The 22,389-nt window shown below is 46.8% G+C and overlaps 1 protein-coding gene across 4 annotated transcripts in view; it reads left to right on the forward strand.

The window, feature by feature from the left end:
* Positions 1–22,389, forward strand: part of LOC144823712 (histamine N-methyltransferase A-like) — a 396,640-nt gene that overhangs the window by 89,271 nt on the left and 284,980 nt on the right. For all 4 annotated transcript variants that reach the window (XM_078682459.1, XM_078682462.1, XM_078682460.1 and 1 more), the window contains exon 3: positions 14,194–14,246. In XM_078682459.1, coding sequence (XP_078538585.1) covers positions 14,194–14,246 — 53 coding nt within the window. The remainder of the gene's footprint in view (positions 1–14,193; positions 14,247–22,389) is intronic.

The following is a 22,389-nucleotide window of genomic DNA, read 5'->3' on the forward strand; positions in this document are numbered from 1 at the left end:
TGTAATTTAAAAAATAACACATCTAAAAATATATATTTTTTAAAAATGTAGAAAATCAGTATCAAAAAATAAATATAACAAATAATACATTTAAAAATTGTCATTTAAAAAACCTTTGAAATTCACTGAAAAAAACCATAGGTTTCAGACATGTTATAGTTTGGAATTAGTATTTAAAAAACCTTTGAAATTCACTGAAGAAAAATAGGTTTCAGGAGTGTTATAGTTAGCTGGACATTTCACTCATACAAAACCATTGAAATTCCTCCGTTATAGTTAATTGTAGTAACTATAACGCGTCGAAATGGCACTGCACAAAAAAGGCCCTTCAGTGGCAGGCCTGAGACAGGTTTGAAAGGCCACTTATGTGGGTGGCACAATCAGTGCTGCAAGCTCACCAGTAGCATTTAGGTTACAGGTCCTGGGTATATGGTATACCACTTTGTAAACAACACATGCAATTTGTATATACACCACTTTTACCATGCTTAGGGGAGAAACACATGCACTTTAGTACTGGTCAGAGGGAGGATGGACAGAGAAGATATGTGTAAAAAGATGCTCTGCTGGCGTTTTAAGTTACAGGATAAAGTTAATATGAATACCGAGTGTCCCTGAGGGCTAACTAACCCACCAGATATGTGAAGAAAGTGCCCACATTTTTTTTATTGCAGAGAGGTATAAAATGGGACATGGCTTCAGAGCACCTCTCTGCAACGCACCTGAATGATATTTAATAGAGAGACACAGTGGGCTAGTAGGGCTCAGGGACTTTCAGTATTAAAAGAGCCTACATTTCTTATCTTAAAACACATCTCGGAGTGTGTTTGCACATGTCACATCAGGCGCCATCTCTTCCCTTCACTAATCTATAAACATGTCCTATCACTATGCCAAAACCTAAGTACTTATAAATGTATCTTGCTCTCTTTGCAGTACTGAAATTACTCTACATATTACTCATATAGTTAAGGATTGGCCTAGCTATTAACCCTACTACAAGTTAATTTCTTCATATAGTATGCATACAGACCTGCAAGAAGCTACAAAGTATTAATACCGTCTTCCAAATCACCCAGTTTATACCATGTCGTTTTGGAACCTGTCATAGGATATTATGTGACCTGATATACATTCACCATACACCACAAATGTATTCTTTCAGTCAATTATGCACTACACATACATTTGTCTAAACTTTCACACACGATCATACAAATATAGCTCTTGTTTAACCAGATTAGTTAGTTCTGAAAATAACTTTTTTTTTGTTTTATATATTTTTTTAACTTCTTTTTTTTTTAAAGAATAAAAAGACAACTGGAGGAACAAAACAATGAATTTCGGGGGGAAAAACCCAAAAACTAGCACGGATGGTTGTCTATTTCTCGACAAACCAAATCCACAGACTGCTCTCCATAGCAAAGCAATCTATTACACTTAACGCAGTGTATTTTTGCTTTGGCAAATTTGGGAGGAAAACCCCAAAAACTAGCACGGATGGTTGTCTAGGTTCCGCTCAGCGATCGAGAAAGGAACGCTTTGAGTGCGCAACTCCCTGAAAAAATTGGGAAAAAAACTCAATAAATAAAATAATATAAGTATATTTGAAAAAATATAAAATAAAAAAACAATATTAGAATTTCAATATTTTTAAAACATTTTTGGGAATTTATATTAAAAATATGTAATGTAATTTAAAAAATAACACATCTAAAAATATATATTTTTTAAAAATGTAGAAAATCAGTATCAAAAAATAAATATAACAAATAATACATTTAAAAATTGTCATTTAAAAAACCTTTGAAATTCACTGAAAAAAACCATAGGTTTCAGACATGTTATAGTTTGGAATTAGTATTTAAAAAACCTTTGAAATTCACTGAAAAACAATAGGTTTCAGGAGTGTTATAGTTAGCTGGACATTTCACTCATACAAAACCATTGAAATTCCTCCGTTATAGTTAATTGTAGTAACTATAACGCGTCGAAATGGCACTGCACAAAAAAGGCCCTTCAGTGGCAGGCCTGAGACAGGTTTGAAAGGCCACTTATGTGGGTGGCACAATCAGTGCTGCAAGCTCACCAGTAGCATTTAGGTTACAGATCCTGGGTATATGGTATACCACTTTGTAAACAACACATGCAATTTGTATATACACCACTTTTACCATGCTTAGGGGAGAAACACATGCACTTTAGTACTGGTCAGCAGTGGTAAAGTGCTCAGAGTCCTAAGGCCAACAAAAAGATGCAAGAAAATGAGGAGGTAAGCTGGCAAAAGGTTGGAGGACCACCACCCTAAGGATAACAGGTCTAACATGGGTCCCCCCCATTTGAAAGTGGGGAGAACTACCCGACCTCTAGGGAGTTCTTATCACTAAAGAACCTGGATAGATCATCAGCATTGGCATGGTGTACCCCTAGTCTATGTTCAACCCTGAAGTCCATACCCTGTAGGGAAATGGACCACCTCAAAAGTTTTGGATACTCACCCATCATTTGCATGAGCCACTTGTGGGGCCTCTGGTCAGTCTGAACCAGGAATTGAGTACCAAACAGGTGTAGAGCTATGGTCTGATCTTCTTCAGTGTCCAGACCACAGCAAATGCTTCTCTTTCTATAGCATTCCACCTCTGTTCATAGGGCCCAGTCCAACCGTCCTGAAGGGCTCTGGGTCCCACAGGTTCCATAACGCACACTTTCTGCCTGGGTTGTAATTCTACAGTGGTAGAAGTTTAGTTCTACCAATCTTTCATAACAACTTGACTGGCTTCTAAGTTGTCAGAAGCTACCTTCCACAACTTAGCCATTTGCGTCCTGAAGGCCAGCATGTAGCTTCCTATATCCTGGGGAATCTTACTGGAAGCTTGCTCCCATTTTGCTTCTGTATGGGCACCCTGCCAGAGGATCAAGAGGTCCTCTGGCAGGATGCCCATACAGAAGCAACAACAGGCTGAAGCCCATTCCCTTCTTTTCTACCTCCCTGTAGGAATACAACGGGCATGACATTATTACTTAGGGCCGTGGATGGGCTTCTAATCATTCCCTTCAGAGTCTTGTTGAGTCTCTCATCAAGTAGGTCACCACACACTACTTCCACATTGACTGCTTTTATGTAAACATGAAGTTCGTGTCCCTGTTAGATACAACTTCCTTGGGGAAAACCACTATGGTAAAAATACCCATCAGAGCCTTTGCCAATGCTGGTGCAGTCATGGTCCTCAGAGTGATTGCCTATGGGTGTCTAGTGGCATGATCATCCAGAAACAGCATAAACCTGTTGCTGGATGCAGTCTGGTGATCCATAGCCCCAACACTGTTGATGCCCACCCACTCAAAGGGTGTACCAATGACAGGCAAGGGATTAAAGAGGGTTTTCAGCCTCTGCCCTGTCTTCCCACTAGCCTGGCAGGTCACACAAGAGCTACAGAATGCATCTGAGGAATTCATGATCCTAAGCCAATAAAGTGGGGGACACGCCTTTAAAAGGTCTTGTCTTGGCCTAGGTGTTCTGTCAGATGACTTTTGAGTCAGTTCCAGTAGGAAGGCGCTGTAGCATTGGGGGACCACCAGGGAGCTTGTCGTCCCATGCACAGGAGCATTAGGCTCACTGTAAAGGAGGTTGTCCTCCCAGTAAATCTGATGACTCTCAGAGGCATCACCTGCTGCTTGGGCTTCATCCTCTTGCCTCATGCCCTCAAGGGTTGGACACTCCCTTTGCCCCCTACAGAACTCCTCCTTGTTGGGTCCTCCTTCTACATGCCATCCAGCTGTGTAGACCGGTCACCAAGGAAAGCAATACCCTCCTCAGTGGACTCCGGGGCAGTCACCACAGGTGCTCCATCTATATAACTGGGAGTACATTGGGGGGCTGATTTCCTGCACCCTCTGCCTTTTCCCTTCTTAGCACCTGGCTGGGCCATTATTCTAGGCTGCATCTCTTTTTGGCTCACATCCTGGGCAGCCATGGGCCGTGTGGTAGCCAGATCCAGTCAGGTAACCCCAGCATCTCCATATGAGCCTAGAGGTCCACTTCCTTCCAGGTAGTGTACTCAAGGTCATTACCAAGCAAACACTCCACAGGCATGGCAGGCTCACAGCAACTTTCAGAAGGCCTGAAAGTCACTCAAATGGAGCAAGGGCCTCTCTGTTGTCAGCCACAACAACTTGGTGGAATACATTGGGAAACATCTGCTCTGGGGACACCAGCTGACCCCTACCATAGTCTTACTTGCACTTGTATACCTCAGAGCCTCAACACCATGCTCATTAATCGTGCCCTACTGCCTATACTTTGTAGTATTTGTGGACAAATGAGTCTTAGGGACCATCTCACTGTCAACTATAGACACTAGGGTAACCCCAATAAATTCTCACACATTAACTGGGACAAACTTATCCCCACCACTATACTAGCCACTCCTGGAATCTTTCCCCCAGAGGGAAGTGGTGCTCTTTTTAGACACTTGGGATCCCCCCAAGTAGTGTCCATATCTATAGCACTCATAGCACTTGATGGGCTTGGGCTGCTGTCTTTTGTCAGGGTCTTTTTTCCTCTGGTGGCAAATCGGGAATGTAAACCAGACCCGTTCCCCTAGAAGTGGTTTTGTGAGCCTTTACAGTACTCTGTCTTTTTGTATCCCCCTCTGTGTCTTCTGGTAGGAACCCTGACCACCCTTTTGGAAGCCCCTCCCAGATACCTTCTTGGACATTCTGGTGCTGACCCAGATGCCTTCCTCCTCAGCAAGCATCCTGGGGTCAGTAAGATTGCTATCACCCAGGTGTTGGTACAGCTCTGGAAAACAAGTATCAAGCATGTACTTCTATAAAACTAGGTTTTACAACCCTGATTAGTCATCAACCTTGCTGCCCCTCACCCGGTCCTTCATTGCCTTACAAGCATAATCCAATAAATCCACACATGTCTTTGTGGACAGATTGTGGCTGGCCATGAACAATTGCCTATACTTTTAAGGGGTTATTTTTTTTTATTATTTTTTTTATTATAGAGTTTTGTATAGCGCGATCAGCTACCTCACGAGGAGGTGTCCCGGCGCTAAGAGAACAGGTGATAAGACCGCGGAAGCTGGAGAGGGTAGCGTTTAGCGTGGCTGGGTAAACAGCCAGGTTTTCAGCAAATGTTTGAAGCAAGCTTCAGATGGGGCCTGTTGGAGAGTAACGGGTAATGAGTTCCATAGTTTTGTGACATTGACCGAGAAGGTACGTCCGCCCAGCCGGGCTCTTTTTGCTCTAGGGGCTGCCAGTCGAACATGGTTATTGGATCTGAGAGAGCGGGATTGGGAGTATCTTGGTAGTCGAGCTTTCAGTTAATTTGGGCAGATTCCGTATATGGATCTGAAGGCCAGAGTAAGTGCTTTAAATTTTATTCTACTGGCAACTGGTAACCAGTGAAGGGAAAGGAGATACGGAGAGACTGAGTACTTGAACGGAATCCTCATTAAAAGTCTCGCAGCCGCATTTTGAACCAGTTGCAGTTGCTGTATAAGGTACTTTGGTAGGCCCAAATATAGACCGTTAGCGTAATCCAGCCTGGATGTAACTGTGGCATGGATTACAGTTTTTCGGCAGCTAACTGGTAGAAGTCGAAGGATCTTACGTAGATTCCTCAGCTTACTCATACAGCAGCCAGCAACTTGCTGTATGTGTGATGCAAAGAACAACTTATCATCCCATCGCACCCCTAGATTTCTTGCTGAATGGCTCGGCGAGGGAGCTTGACCCATCTCTGCCGGTCACCACAGCTCAGATGGTGGGGGGGGGGGTCTTTGCCAAAGAAGATCACCTCAGTTTTACTAGTATTGAGTTTTAGTTTATTAGTGTACATCCAGGAGGCTACGTCTTGTAGGCACCCCTTGAAATTTAAGAAGGCTGCCTCTGACACTTCTGAGTATGGGAACACCAATTGGGTATCATCGGCGTATGAGATTGCCTTGATCCCCCAATTGGCGATCAGCGTGAAGAGTGGAGCCAGGTAAACATTAAATAAGAGTGGGCTCAGGGCCGAGCCCTGTGGGACGCCACAGCTCAGACCTTTAGGTGTAGAAGAGACGTCCCTTAATGCCACCTTCTGAGTTCTTTGAGTCAGAGAGGACTGTAACCACTCCAGCGCCTGATCCTGGATACCTATCTCCTCCAGTCGAGACAGTAATATAGCGTGGTCGACCGTATCAAAGGCGGCCGACAGATCCAGGAGCACCAGCATCGCTGAGTCTCCTGAGTCCATCGACCACCTCACTGACTCTGCCACCTCAACTAAAGCTGTTTCGGTGCTAAATCCAGGTCGAAAGCCTGATTGCGTCTCGTGTAGAGTTTTATTGTGTTCAATGAATTGGTTTAATTGCCGCTGGATAACTTTTTCAAGCATTTTGCCTGGTGCTGCAAGGAGGGAGATCGGACGGAGATTATTGAGATCCTTAGGGTCCCCATTAAGTTTTTTCTTTAGGGGGAGGAGAGTGGCATGTTTCCAAATATTCGGGAACACCCCCGATGAGATGGACAAATTCCATATACGCTGAATAGCGGGGGCCACAAAGTCAGCTATGCGGCTCCAGAGTTTTAGGAGGGCAAGGGTCGTCTGGCGAGCCCGATTTACAGCGACTTAGTTCTCACTTGACCATATTTAGGTCTATTAATCAAATTGTGTCAGGGTAGCACGGTTCGGTATTAAATCCGCTGAATCGGATTTTACCGTGGTTTTTACTGGCCCAAAAGACTCATATACTTTCTTGATTTTAGAGTCAAAAAAGTCAGAGATGCTGTTGCAAAACGAGATTGATGGGGAAACTTCCCTCTCAATGCATATGGGTTTGAAAAAAGACTGAACTATTTTAAAGGTTTCTTTGCTTGAATGTTCAGCTTGCTGAATCGAGTTCGCATAATACTGTTTTTTTGCTTTTCTGATGGCTTTGTGCAGTTTTTTCGATGCTTCCTTATAGCTGGCCTTCTCTGCAGGATCATAATTTTGCCTCCAAAGTCGCTCCAACTTTTTACAGTGCGATTTTTGCACTCTAAGCTCCTGAGAGAACCAGGGGGCAGATGGGGAGTCTCGTTTAGATATAGTGGCTGTTGCCGGGGCTATAGATGTTAACATATTCCTAATCCAGTCATTAAGAAGCTGAGCATCGGTGTCAGCATTGGAGGAAAAGGTCGGCAGGGTCTCAGCTAGATGTGGACCCATAGTAGCTGGGACCAGCTTACTCCATTGTCTCTTCATGAACGAGCACTTACTGGTCACAGGTTTGTTAACCGAAACCTACTGACAAAGATGGTCTTCATAGCAGTGTAGCATGTCTGGTCCTCTATTTCTCGTGTAAGGAGTGTGACCCTTCCCACTGTGGGTGTATACCTCCATAAGCTACACCCCCAGAAATCCTATGGGACCGTGTGCACTTTCAGAGTCACTTCATTGGATGCAAACCATTTATCTATGTCAACCCCTTAAAACTGGGCAAGACATTCTTGGGTATCCTGACTCCATACTCACAAATGGATACTTCAGGTGTGCTACCTGAATTGATGTTGCTGGACCCGACTTGTAGGGCTCCTATGTCCAGCTCTCTGAGACTTAGCTCATGGGACATCTTCCTCTACAACATGGCTACTCTCTTCTCCTCTAGAGTTTGTTCTTTCTCCATTTTAACAAGGGCCCGCTCCTTTTCTAGCTTGGCATGGCCTGCTCCTTCTCTAATTTCAATTTTACAAGCTGTAGCCTTCAACTCCTCTGGGGACAGCTTTATTGAAGACACACTGCTTCCTGATGTGCTGCAGACTTCCCGTCCTGGTAGAATGTTACCTCTACATCAGTAGACTGCATGACAAGACCTCCAGACAGGTCCCGTTCCTATTCCTCCTCAGACTCTGATCCCTCCTCCTCATCCTCTGTGTTGGTATGATGGGCTGCTGCCTGTAGGAAGGTGGAATCTAACTACATGGTTTCCCCCACTTTTTCTTCTTGTGTCTTGATGGTTTTTGACTTAGTTTGGCTGGGATCCTGGCTGGAATCCTGCTATTTAGGACCCAGCCTATCAGCTTTCCTCTCTAAATTGATTCCAAATATTTTGGGTACACTCCAGTTTGGTTACTGGGGTACCCTTATGAGTCCCTTGTATATGGTACCTTAGGTACCATGGGCATAGGTACCCCAGAGGCCTACCAGGGGCTACAGTATGTATTATGCCACCCCTGGGAAGCCTTCCAAAATGACGCCACAGGACTGCTAATGCAGCCTGGGTAAGGTGGTGCATGCACCCCTTACTACGATATAGGTTACCTATATCTACCCTTAATCACTGACACATATAAACCTATCAGTCACTCCTATGGCAGGCCTTATCAATCCTGAAGGCAGAGTGCTTGGTTTTGTGTGAGAGGGTGCCCTTGCATGAGCTGGGCCCCTCTGCAGCTTTCAGAGCCTATTCTCGGAGGCTATTCTGTGATGCAGCCAGGCCATATACTCTTAAGTGCATTATAATCTCGCGGTAAATGCTAACTTTGGAATGGCTGCATGGAAACATGTCATGTTTGGTGTCAAACACTTTGGAATCTTACCCACCAGTCCTGTTGGCAGGGTAGAATTCCACCCTTCTAGAGGGAGAGACATGTACACACTGGTCTAACCGGTAATAGTTTAAAAGAGCCCTGGCATCACAAAAAGGATGCTGCAGCCACAGACACGAGTCTGACCTCCTGCTGCCGGATGAAACTCCAGCAGGGGAGGCCTGGACAATAGGTTTCCTATCACAGGGAGGTGTAACCACCTCCCAGACAGGGTTTTTGTGTATTGGGGCTGGGAGGGTGCACTCCCAGAGTGCTTTGAAGTCAGCACTGGGGAGCACATTTGGTGTCCCTGTGCATAGCCCAGTTCAAACCGGTTGAAGGGGCTACCAGCCCATGCTCTGGTGCAAAACTGGACTAGCCACCCCTCTTTCCAGGCCTTCCCATAGGTGGGTCCCCAGAGTCCAGCCCCTTTTCTTAGTATAAGTAAGGGACCCCTGGCAATAGGACTTTAGATTACACCTGGACAAAACTCTTACACTGAATACTGGAACTTCGATGCTCTACTAAAGACTAGAGGATGGAAGAATCTGCCTTGGGGTCAAGGAGTGACTCCCCTGCTCAAGTAGGCACCAACAAAGCATCTTACCAGTCTGCATTTCCAAAGACCCCGATGGACTCCGAAGTATCTGCAACACAGGAAGAGGATTTCCAGACTTTTCAGAGGACGACGAGAGTCCCTAGCAAAGCTGAAATCCGAAGCCCTCACGAGTGACGTGGAACCGGAACCGCTGAACACCATGCACATTTGCTAGTGCATTGACTTCCCAAGCTTTCCTGAAGTTGTGCATTTGATTCCTTCTAGAGTAAGCCCTGAGCACCAGCTGCACTGAAGGTTGTGGGCCTACACTCCACGAGTGTTCCATGAGCCCGCTTCTTGCATTTCCGCTTGAGGCTCCTTCGCGATCCCTGGTTCCTTGACTGGTGGGTCCACACGAAGGTAACTCTGCTTTTCCTTGGGCTTCCCTGGTTGCTCCAGTCATGCCCTGACTCTCTACCAAGTAGTGAGTCCCTCAGACCCTGCTGGTCTGCACTGAAACCTAGCTATGCTTTCTGCGTGGGTTGCTGTTGCCAAGGCTTGTTGGGTCCAACACAGAAACCAACACCGCAGAACTTGACATTCTTCATGGGATAGCTCAAATCCAGAACCTGGTTGTCATTGATGCCTTCTGGTAATCGTGGCTGAAGAGTCAAGCTTCACCTTCTTCACCTGAAAACACCAATCGGTGGGCTTTTGACTATCGTGCCCCTGGTCACTGGCAAGTGACCAAGACTCTGTCCCCTCTGCTTTCAGGTTCTTCTCATCTTCGATCCAGGCTTGGATCACACTGGACACTTTACACTTGGACGCCAGCAGCACTTTGCAGCATATTGCCATTGCAAACGACGACGAAACCCGACACCAAAAGACACCTATGCACCTGGCTTCCCTGGGTGAGGTAACTCGAGTACTCCGGTGTTACCATGGGTGTTGGCTCTAGAGACTCCTAGTTCTGAAGGGGTTTGCTCCAAGTCCTCTTCTAAGTGTCCTTTATCTTTAAAATTCCAATTGCGACTTTTCCCATAGAAGTTAATTGTGATTCGCGGCTGTGTTTAGACACTGCAAGCGTCCCTTGTGGGTCCCCTGTGTACCTACTTTGGGTGGTTCCTGGTGGCGCCAGCGGTTGTACAGGCTATAAGCCTTGTCCCTATGCCAGTCGTGGTTCTTATACCATTTTCGTAATATATGGTTTAGTACGCCCCAAGGGCTAAACGTATATTGTGCAATTTACTGTGTGTTATTAAGGTTACTGAATGTACTTTTGCCTCTAGCCCCATAAAGGGACTAGAGGGATGTGTTTAGAATAAATACATATATTTTATTTATATACCTAGTGTGGTTCTCCTTTCATTTGGTCATTCACAAGATTATATTCTCGTAAAACAAAGCTCCTTTACATTCCTCCAAGACTTAGCCTGAAGGCTGCTCTCCACAGATACCACTAGGATAGCTTTCTATAAAGGTTGTCTTTAACCTACTACCATCAATAAGGGTCATTTGGACTGGTGCAAGGTGCCCACTAGAATAGTGGACAGCATATGCCAGGCCAACTTCTCACACTGCCCTTGTTCTTACGTCTTTTAGAAGCTCAGCCTTCTTGGCACTTCCCTTAGTGAACACCCTTCTTTCTTGTCAGAATCGCTTGAGCTGGGCCACTCTGTGGATCTCCAGATTGGCCGCTGGAATCCATATTGCCAGATAAGGCCACAGACATTCCAGGAAAAAATGAGTATTGGGAAAAACACTTTTGGAAAATCAAAAATGCCATTTTAGGGAGAATTGGAAAAGGTTTGAATTGGTCTTAGTATAGAGTTGTTGTTAAGAATGAGTTACTAAATGGTATTGCACAAACACAAGTCCTGTCCTCATTGCTGATCACAAATGTTAGTACTGGGGCACCCCATATAAGCAGGAACCTACTCTAGGCAGGGCAAGCTAGATACACACTAAAAGATAACCTGTGCTCACCCTCTGGTAGCTTGGCAGAGAGCAGTCAGGCTTATTTAAAAGGGCAATGTGTGACCCAGGTCCTGCTGAAAAAGAACATTTTGTGGAAGAAGCATCAACATCGAAGACTCGATGCGTCTGTTCCAATCCACGCAGAAAATGATGGCTTCTTCAACAAACCCCTTTATGATGTAGGGGCTGCGTCGTCCTTGAGCCGCGCTGTCCATCATCGTGAAGCAAGGCAGTCCATCAAAATTATATCATCAATTGGCTTCTGCGTCGGTGCTGAAGGGCAATGCGTTGGGTCTGATTGGCGCAAAGTCATCCCAGTGCCGATTCTGATGGTTCTGGACAGCAGAAGTCACCTTTGAAGGGCCCAGGCTGGTTTGGAAGAGGTGTGGCGCAGCGGACAGGGCGGCTGACTCTGAAACCTGGGGGCTCACGGTTCAATCCCAGGTGCCAGCGGCATATCAGCCCAGCACCATATGACTCTGGGCAATAACTCGCTGAATCTTCCTGATGGCCCCCAGCCCTTTGACACCTTTGGATAATTGTTTGCGCTTAACAAATAATGGACATTTACATTTTACATTTACATTTATTTACTTGGCAGAGTAGGACTTACAGATGGCAGAGTTGATGTGCTGTTTTAGAGTAAAAGGACATTATTGATGGCCCTGAGACTTCAGAACACAGGGGAAGTCAGCAAGCCTTTAGGGTCATCCTGGGTTCAAGTGAGATGGGTCCAGTCCTTGTCATCAGCAGGGCAGAGATCAACAAGCAGCAGAGCAGCACAGCAAAGCAGAAACGCATTTCCTCCAGAGCAGCAGTCAAGCAGAATGGCAATCCTTGGAGCACAGCAGTCTTTACTCCTGGTAAAGTACTTCACAGATCCAGTAGTGCATTCTCTTGAAAGGGTCAAAGTCCCAGCACTTAAAGCATGGTACTCTTTGGCGTACTATTCATTTGCACTAATTTTTGTTTTATTTTATTAGGCCATTCAGGTGATTGTCACTTATTGGGCATTTCTACCCTGTTTTCTGATGATGGTCTTGTGGACCACTTGGCCTTAAGGGACCGAAATGTTACGGTTACTCATCAGCAGTCACATTGATATTGCACTGATATATATCCATAATATTTAGGAGCAAAGAAGAAGAAACGTGTTTGGGCTGTGTATCTGGGACTGCATGTGGTTAGGAGGATATATCTTTCCCCAGTGATCTTTTTTAGGAATAATTTGTACAATAAAAAAAACAATTGTGAAAATAAAATAAGAATTAGTTTTTTACCAGTATGCCTGAGTTTTATTTCATTATATTGTTATACTGTATATGGTGTCTTCTGCATAATAATTACAGTGTTGGATTTAAAGACCAACAAAAAACACAAAGTATACTGGAAATAATCCCACCATGGACATTTTGTTTTTTGACTTAAGTACCCAGTTTCCTGGGGGAATATTGCGTTGCCCTAGTGTGGTAAAATATACTTTCTAAAAGTGTAATTCTAAAATAATATGGTTAAATTCAGCTTTACCATTAAAGAGGATTGAGCATTACCATTTGAAAGATTCAAAATGCAACAAGTCCTTTCCACTCGGGAATTACAGCTTAAAAGAGTATTGAGTAATTCCCAATGCCAGCCTATAGAGGACTAGGTCTCACAGTAATAAAAAACAAAATGTAGCTGTTTGTCAATATCAGGGCATGTAAAACTTAAAAGGGCACGTCCTAACTTTTACTAACACAGCACCTTGCCTACCATGGGGTGATAAAAGGGGAGTTTAAGGCTTGGAAAGTGGTTTTAAATGCCAAGTCGAAGTGGTAGTAAACTGCACACACAGGCACTACAATGGCAGGTGTGAAGCAGATTTGAAATGCTACTTGTGTAGGTAGCACAATCAGTGCTGCAAGCTCACCAGTAGCATTTAGATTACAGGCATTGAGTATATGGTATACCTCTTTACAAGGGTCTTTAGCACTGGTCAGCAATGGTAAAGTTCTTAGAGACCTAAGCCCAACAAAATGAGACAGCAAAACACACAAGATGATGGACGGAATGTTGCACATTGGCAAAACATTCACCCCCAGTCACAGATCTGGGTTTAATCCATTGATATTTTACTCACCACGCCACCCCAGTTCAGACATGGCCATATGCAAATCAGTCTTGACCCTGTGCCTCATTGAAACAGCCCAGCCCGAACTGCCAAGCCATGTCTTCCCTGGACCGGAAACAAGCATCCGCGGACCATTTTCTGGCTATCAGCCGTCATCAGCCAGGGTAGCTTGACTCCAGTGGCATAGTGAGCACGGGACCCACGTCTGGGCATACCCTTCCAACATAGGGGGAACAGAAAAACACTCAACGCTCCGTCCATCATCCCCTTTGGTATCGCTTTGTTCGCCCTAAGTTGGCAGGGTATGCCCAGACGTGGGTCCCTTGCTCACTCTGCGACTGGATTCAAGCTAGTCTAGCTGATGAGGGTTATGAACCCGAAACCGGTCCCAGGATGCTTGTTTCTGGTCCAGGGAAGACATGGCTTGGCAGTTCGGGCTGGCCTGTTCCCATGAATTACGGGGTCAGACTGATTTGCATATGGACATGTCTGAACTGGTGTGGTGGAGTAAGCGAAAGAATGATGATAGATTAAACCCAGATCAGTTGACTGGGGGTGAGTGTTTGATTTGCTCAAACGCTTCATCCATCATCCCCTTTGGTTTCAACAAAATGATACAGCAAAACGAGAAAGTAAGCAGGCAACAATTTTGGGGGAAGATTACCCTAAAGATTAAAGGTCTAACAGTATATATATGAGACAATGATAACGCCGAAACTAATCATGATGTTTTGATTCAAATGTATTGTCTTTTTATTGTCATTCATTTGAAAAATACGTACATTATGGATCTAAACAATTCAAACTTCCATTACTTCCATTAAACTGTACTTATGTAATAATTCAGATATGTGTGATTAGAAAAACAATGGATCTCAGATTTTCAGGTGATAACATTAAATATATATGTCTTCTTCTATACTACAACACATTTTCGATTCAGCATAAGTATATCGTTTAATTGATTCACAGCAATAACATTTTGTATCCATTTTACTTTCAGAACTGGAGAAGGGAAGTCTTCAATCAATGTCTTAGGTATAGGGAGTGGAACAGGTTTGTAAGTTTTGTTATTTCAATGTATTTCTTTTTCGTAATGCATTGCTTGTTTTTTGGGGTTGTGATGAAGACACCACTTGAATAAGGTGTGCAGTCTGACTGTCGTAACATTTTGTCTAATGACGATAGCTATGCAAATATTCCCGACCTGTATATGCATATTTGCCTTTTCTCAGTTCACAAGCAGTTGGTGAACTTAGATTTGGTTTACATTCATATGACTAAACATATGTTCCTGATTTCGCATGTTACAAAACATTGTACAATATAGCTTGAACTATTATAAATTTCAAGCTTTCAGCCCATTTCTTGGCAATGTAAGAGACTGGCTCGGGTTACGAAGTGACTGGAAAACACAATGGAATGGCTGCTGTTTCAATTATTGCTAGAAAATAATGGGGCTTTATTTAGAAGGTATTGAAAAATATTGGGGCAAATCGCAGAGTTAACGGCACTTTATCGCAGCCAAAGTTGCAATAAATTTATCGCCAAATTCACAAGCTGGTGTTAACAGCCCATAGCACCAGTTTACGCACGACACCAGCCGCAAAAAACATCGCCACAGATGACCCCCTCGCAACTATCGCTAATGAGATGCAGAGTAGGTGTTCGGGTGCAAAAAGCCATGACAACACCACTCCACAACATTCTCAATGATCAGCCGGATCGGCGATAAGATCACAAAACACTCAATAAGGTGTATTAGCTGAAGGAAATTAACACCAGCACCGACCTGGTGCAAAGTAGGATCACAGCCTGCACCACAAAATGGAGCCCAGCCAGATCCACACCTGAAGGGCAACAGATGCCATGGAGCTAACGACCATGCAGCTCTGAGCCGCAACAGGGCCTGAACACCCACAGCCACCACCCCCAGGTACCCCCTTCACCCCCCGGGTCAAAGACATGCCACATCAACAACACGAAATCATGTACCAAATGATCTGCCTGATGTCGCACAATCACATTTGGTGACATGCATGTGTCGTCACAAAAATGAGCATCACACATTCACCTTCGATGTAACAAAAGAAAATTGATTCAAATAAACACAGAACAGAAATGGAGACACATGGCGCTCCCCTATGGACAATCCATAGGTCACAGCCTGCAAGACAAAAATCATGATGAGAAGGTGTGTTTTGCGCACATCAAAAGACAGGGAGAAAGCGAAGGGGAGAGAGAGAGTGAGTGAGAGAAAAACGGACAGAGAGGGGGAGTGAGACAAAGACGGACAGATAGGGGGAGCATTAGAAAGACGGACAAAGAAGGGGTGCATGAGAAAGATGGACAGAGAGAGGGAGCGTGATAAAGATGGCCAGAGAGGGGGAGTGTGACACAGATAGCAGAAGAGATGGACAGGGAGAGAGAGTGCCGATAATGAGCACCCAGGCCAAACTGTGCTCACCTGCTGCCACTGGTATGTCTCCAAGCATGTGCCGGTATGGAATGCAGTTCACCAGGTCTCACATCTGAAACAGACCCGTCATCTGAAACAGAGTCCAGATACATGAATGGTAAAGTACATACAATTGCACAAGACGTCATCGCCTGACCGCCCCAGTGCACCCAGACAGATACACCTCAGCCCCTCCTGCTGCCCAGCAGTGCATGCCTGCCCCTGCACACCCATTCATATGCACCTCAGCCCGTCCCGCAACCCAGCGGTGCATGCCTGCCACTACGCACCCAGGCCTCACTGATCACCTTCCGCCCTTGGCATGTCTAAATGAGGGCCCACCACATGCCATTGCAAGCCACTTGTCCTTGGCCCACGGACCTGGCACGCTCCACATCATGCAGCCCCACTCCGCAGGCCACCAGGTCTCACATTTGATTCTGGGTCTTGATTTTTCCAAGCCAGAGGACATACCAGTGCACCCGGCTTCATCTCAGGCTGCACACCCCCTTAGCCCTTGAGGTGCCACTAAATCTGTGATCTGGGATGCGATGCCACGTGGCGGTAGGTAACTCTGGGCGCAGTATTCGCTCCGTCCACGGAGCATACATAGTGTTGCCTACTTCGCGATTCGCAAAGTAGGCGTATTAGGCAACACTACGCACACTCCATGGCGGAGCAAAGTTGTCTGCCACCCACCTCCCTCCCGCCCTCTTATACATCCCCATTTTTTTTTTTTTAAATTTTTTTTTTGGGTGCAAAACACAAATAATACAATTAACTTCACCAGCCACATGATCATATACATTCGTAGGGTCCCTATGGAGAACATATGAAACGGAGAATCACACAATGTGTATCAGTCCCCCGAGTTCCAAGTGAAAATTCGGCAAATCGAGTGACATGGTGACAAGGAATATACTTGTATCGTGAAAAATACAGTTTGCTTTTTCTGTTTCTCGATCGTGGTTTGCACAGAAACAACTTAAACAATAAAAACTGCACACATAGTTCGGCAAGTAGGTGAGGCAGTATCATCAATATCCTGTATCCCAGTCTATCCTTAGAGGGACCTATCAAGCGTTCCTGTGCCCCCCGCCTCATTTCACCCCTCCACGCCGCCCTCCCTTAGGCAAGTCCAACCCGCTCCCGTGTAAAGCACCCAATAGTCATCCCCCCATTCAATCAGTGGTCTTCCCCACTCTCTGAGCCCTCAAGATCATCCTCTTCCAGGGGTTCACATATGTCCCCCCTGTAGGAGTTCCAGGTCTGCCACACCCCGTTCCACTTACGCGGGTTACCCCTCAGTTTATAAACCGCCCTCTCAGTCAGCATGAGCATATCCATGTTGCAGATCCGCTGGGCCAGTGTGGGGAGTTCAGCCGACCCCCATTTCTGCGCTATATCTCGTTTCGCCGTCACCAACCCCACCGTTACCCAAGTTCTTGCGTAAAAGGCGAGGTCAGTCGGCCCCCAGACATTCAGCAGGCACATTCGCGGATCCAGAGTAAGTGTAGTGTGTAGTGCTTGGGCCATAGTGCGCAATATTCTTTGCCAGTAACTAACCATCAGTGGACATTCCCAGATCGTGTGTATGAACGAGCCTTCCGCTCCGCAACCCCTGAGACAATAAGGATGCTCAGCCCTGTACAGCTTGTGTAATGTCGTGCGAGTGTAGTAAACCCGGTGTAGGATTTTTAACTGTACCAGGCGGAATTTGGAGGATACGCCTGCTTCGCGTGGGGACGCCATGGCTGCGTTCCACTCGGTTTCGTCTAGATCGCCCACCTCCAACACCCATTTGTCTCTCAGTTTACCCAGCGGATCAGGCATGTTGTTCACTAATTTACGGTACGTCATCGAAGTCGCCCCCTCCTGCAAGTAATCCGTGAGCAGACGGTCTTCTAGAGGGGAGGATTCGGGTGGGGATGTGTGAGGCGGGATCGCCGCTTGCAGCGCATGTCTGATCTGAGTGTATCTGTAGAGCTCAGTTCCCCTTAAGTCATATTGCTCCTGTAGGGTGGCAAAGGAGATTACACCTTCCCCTGTCCACATATCCCCCACTGTGGAGATGCCGATACTATCCCACTGCGCAAAGCCCTTGGAGCGCCGCAAGTGGCCCAACGCCTTCGCGTCCCATAGAGGTGTAAGTTTAGTGATGATTCCATCCCATTTCAACTTCGCTAGTGCCTTATACCAGAGACGCACTGTGTGCTTCGTAGGCCCAATCAGCTTTGCCGCTACACCACGGTGGTACAGAGGGGTCAACAAACTGTTCGTACCCAGTTGCTCCCTGTCCGCCTTAAACGCCGGGTCCTCTTGCGGGGCGTGTATCCACTGGTTAAGGATTTTCAGCTGGGCCGCCCAGTAGTACAGCCGTACGTTGGGTAGCGCAATGCCGCCGTCGTACCATCCCCTGTTCAACTTTGAGTGGGAGATTCGGGCTGGCTGGCTGCCCCAGAGCAGGCCTGAGAGTTGTGCCGTTACTTTCTGGAGGAAGCTATCCGGCACCAAATACGGAGCATTCTCAAGGACATATAGGAAGCGTGGCAGAGCCATCATTTTAAAGAGCGCTGCCCTTCCTAGTAACGTTAAGGGGAGTTCTTTCCAATGTTGCACATCACTACGGAGGCGGAGTAAGGGGGGCTGCAAGTTCAGTCGTGCGAACTCCGCCTCGTCCCGGGTGATGTGAATCCCCAGATACTTGAAGGACGTGCGCGCCAGTGCCAGCGGACAGGAGTCCGGGAGTGGCGGGAGTGGTCCCCGTAGTTCGAAAATTATAGACTTCGCCCAGTTGATGGTGTAGCCCTAACTCGCCCATGTGCAATACATCCCCATTTTTAATATTAAATGCACTAAAATGAATGAAAAAGAACTTACTTTGCCTGCGGCGTCCCGGGGCTCCCTCTTCCTGTTGACGCGCCCGCTCATTTCTCACTGAAAATGCGCATGCGCTGGCGCCCGCGCATGCGTCTGAAGAAGTCGGCACATCAACACAGGACGAGGGAGCCCCGGGACGCCGCATGCAAAGTAAGTTTTTTTTCATTAATTTTAGTGCATTTAATATTAAAAATGGGGTTGTAGAAGAGGGCGGGAGGGAGGCGGGTGGCGCTTAGTAGGGCTACGTGAAGTGTGTGGGTGAGCGTAGCTCCCACCCCACTTCGCGGAGCTTCGCGTAGCCCCACTACGTGCACTACGCCCACCTCTAGCTAGCTCTGGCCTACACTGCGGTCCAGCAGGGCACACAAATCCTGAGCAGTCTGGACTGCTTGGACGGGTCATCATTGTAGGCTCCAAACCAGCTCAGCACTTAAGGTGCCCTTACATCAGTGCATCTAAAGTCACCGTCCCATGGCGGTGTTCCTGTGCCGGCTGCAATGTATCTGATACCACCAAGTCTGTGTCCCCACAGTCATGGACCCTGTATGATTGGGTATCGTGTTGTTGACGCCATCATGTCACCACCAGTCCTGGCGAATGTGATGTTGCTGGGCCCAAGGCCCTCATGTCTACATAAACATCACACGGATGCACCCAGATAGAGAGTGGAAATGTCGTTGAGCATGTGCGCCCGGCCCTTTTTATTGGCAGGGTCACATGTCCTGTGACACATGTGCTGGATGGGTGCGGTGTGGGTGTAAACCAGCCGTGAGGGAGTGGCTGTGGCATGCTGACAGCTAGAACTGTGATCAGCAGATTATTTCAGGGCAGACCCGGGACATGTAGTGTTGCCGTTCCCCCCCCTGTGAGCATGCACGGTGTGGGCTGTCCTGGTGTATGGCAGTCCCATGTAAGGGTTTGTAAATTACCCAGGGACCCTGGGCGTGGTTCAGTACTGGGCTGGAGAAGGAAATAACTCATGAGTGTGACCCTGTTGTTGTGCCCGAGCCACCCGGACCACATTCGGCAATGTGTCACCCTGTGACCCCTGTTCTACGACATGAGCCACATGGATGTAGGAGAAGTCCAGTGAGCCTACATTCATCCATATTTCCAAACATGACAGACCATAGACATGACACATCGTGTGAATTTGAATGTTGAATGCACATTCAGTGGAATGTTGCATCTGGAGCAGTACAGGGCCATGCTAACCCCACATGACGAGGTTGGCCAGTGGAGGGCCAGCCAGAGTCCTTCAGGGAATGACAAGTCCAAAGGAAGAGGAAGAGTTTAGTACGCAGTCTGATTGCTGTGTCATTAGCGATCAAACAGCATATGGCAGTCCATGTTGAGGTCCAAGGTGAATGTCGCAGAGTGCATCGGGGGAAAGTGGAAGGTGATGATGCAGAGAGCAGAACCAAGCCCCATGGCGGAGATGCATTCTACTGCGTCCTTCTTACCATGAGGGCATAATCATCCACATCTTTGTTCTCTGCTGTTTTATGTGCCTCACGTATGGGTGGTAATGTTCTGTCTCCAGCACTGTGTGGCACTGGCACTTCAGGGGGTAGAGATGTGGATGGAGTGGTAGCAGCAGCATGCATCAGTGCTTAGCCTCGTGGCAGCAATGCAATGAGGATGGTCCTTAGGTCATTGAGGAACCCACCTACCTCTCGCTGGTGTGCAGCCGTGGCAGCTGCACTTTCTGCTTTCACCCGCTCCTTGGCCTCCATTAACCTCCGCATGTTTCACAACTCCTGTGTGACATTGCTAGAGCCACTCTGACTGGACAGTTGTTCTATTCTCTGAGTCAGGGCTCCAGAGATAGCAGCCATGGTCCATTGGAGAGCATGGAGCATACTCCGGGTGTCCATTAGGTACTGTAAGTGGTCCCTGATGGGACTTAGACACCCACGTATGGCATCTAGTTAGTCTGCCATGCAGTCGAAGCCCACCCGCACCTGTTCAGCCAGCTGCTCCTGGCATGCCAACATACGACGGTGGAAGGCCATGTGTTCATCGTGGGAGTCCTGGGAGGCAGCCATGGTGGGGGGGTGCTACCTGCTGTGCGGTCTGTGCAGGAGGTGAGGCCTCCTCATAACAGCTGGGCTGCCCAGCTCCTGGAAGTGGGCCACGCATGCTCTCCACGAGCAGTTGGAGGGCATCAGAGTCAAAGCTGTGGTGGTCCTCTTCGTCATCAGAGAAGAGAGGGTTGGGATGCTCTGCAGGAGGTGTTGATTCTCCCTCTGCAATGTGAAGGGGAGATGCAGTTTAATGATGTGTCTACATGTATGTTGCCGCATTGTCCATGTTTTCATACAGACAGCAGGACTGGGTACATTGTGGCTGTTTGGGAGGAGCTGCCTATTTGATTGGGGACAGTGGACATTTCGACAACAGTCTTGTGTGTGTGTGTGTGTTTGTACTTGTGCAGTGCCACATGTGATAGGCCTGTGTCTGCACCCAAGTGGCACCAGTTGTGTCCTGTGTTCTGTTGTAGGTGTTTTGCAGATTTAGCCACTTCGTTAGCAATGTTTATGTGCACTGCATGTGATGTGTGTTTGCCACATTTTGGAAAAGTCACCCCTGCAGCTCTGATTTCAATGCCCCTTATCCCTTACATGCGGTGTGCCTTCAACTTCTGTGCTTGCACAGTGCTGACATGTTGCATACTTGGGTACATTGGTCTCTAGGTGGGAGTTGGTTTGTCCGAAGATGTGATATGCTTACTTGTGCATGTGTGCCATTGTGCCCATCTTCCCCGTACCCTCAGTCCCTTGATAATACTCACCCTGTTGCTGTTGTGTCCGGTCCTGTTGAGCAGTGTCCGGGTCCCCAACTCTGCCACCGTCTCACCACTGATGACTGTGGCCACCATTTCCTCCATGTCATCCTGCTCCTCCTGTGGCACTGGGCTCCCACCACCAGTCTGCATTGCTGCCTTCCGGTTGTTGGCAAATTTTGGCTTGGTTTTTCGCTTGACATCATTCCAGCGCCTCTTGACCTCTTCCATTGTCTTCTTCACCACTCCGACTGCATTCACATTATCCACAATGGACTGCCATAGTCCATTTTTGGTTGCAATGCCACAGTGGAGGTGACGAACAGTAGTTGATGGTGTTTTATAAACTCCATTATCAGGATCCTGTTTTCCTGTGGACTGAACCTTTTCTTTCTACTCTCCTTCTTGCCCTTCCCTGACCCCGAGGTCCCAGGCTGGTCCTCCAGGGGGCTTGTGGGGTTCTGGATCTCCTCTGTACTAGCTTCGGCAACGTCCATTGTGCTTCGCTGTTGTTTGACATTTGTTTGTTGGTTTTTTTTCCTACTTTTATGGTGATTGTTCCCGTCTGACGCTTGTGAATTGTAGGCCTGTAGCTGGTTTTCGCTGACTTTTGTATTGCGATCGGCCTCATCGCAGCTTTTTTTGTGTTCGTGTTTTGCATTTTTGCGCCATGGCGCCAATTTGAACACAGCCATTTGACGTGTTATCTGGAGAGTATCGCATGGTACCACCGTGTTGTGAATACTTGGTTAACACGGCGTAAATTTCCAACGATGGACTGCGATGTTGAAGGTTGAGTTAAGTTACTTTTGCGATGGTTATCACAAGTTCTTGAGAATATCCCCCATTGTTTCCAACATATCAATAAAATATGTCTCCTCCAGCATAGAAAGTGGTCTGTGAACATTTTCGATTATTATCAGGGGGGGTTTAGTGTCTCAATTGTACCTCTTAGAAATTTACAATGTTGGTAATGGTGAGCAGACACAAATTAAGTAAAAACCATGAGAAAACAGGCTAGCTAAAATTATTGCCTTTGCTGTCATGCTACTTCAAAAACGCATGAACCTGTCCAC

Source organism: Lissotriton helveticus, chromosome 3_1, assembly GCF_964261635.1.
Source record: "Lissotriton helveticus chromosome 3_1, aLisHel1.1, whole genome shotgun sequence".
NCBI classification, from domain to species: domain Eukaryota; kingdom Metazoa; phylum Chordata; class Amphibia; order Caudata; family Salamandridae; genus Lissotriton; species Lissotriton helveticus.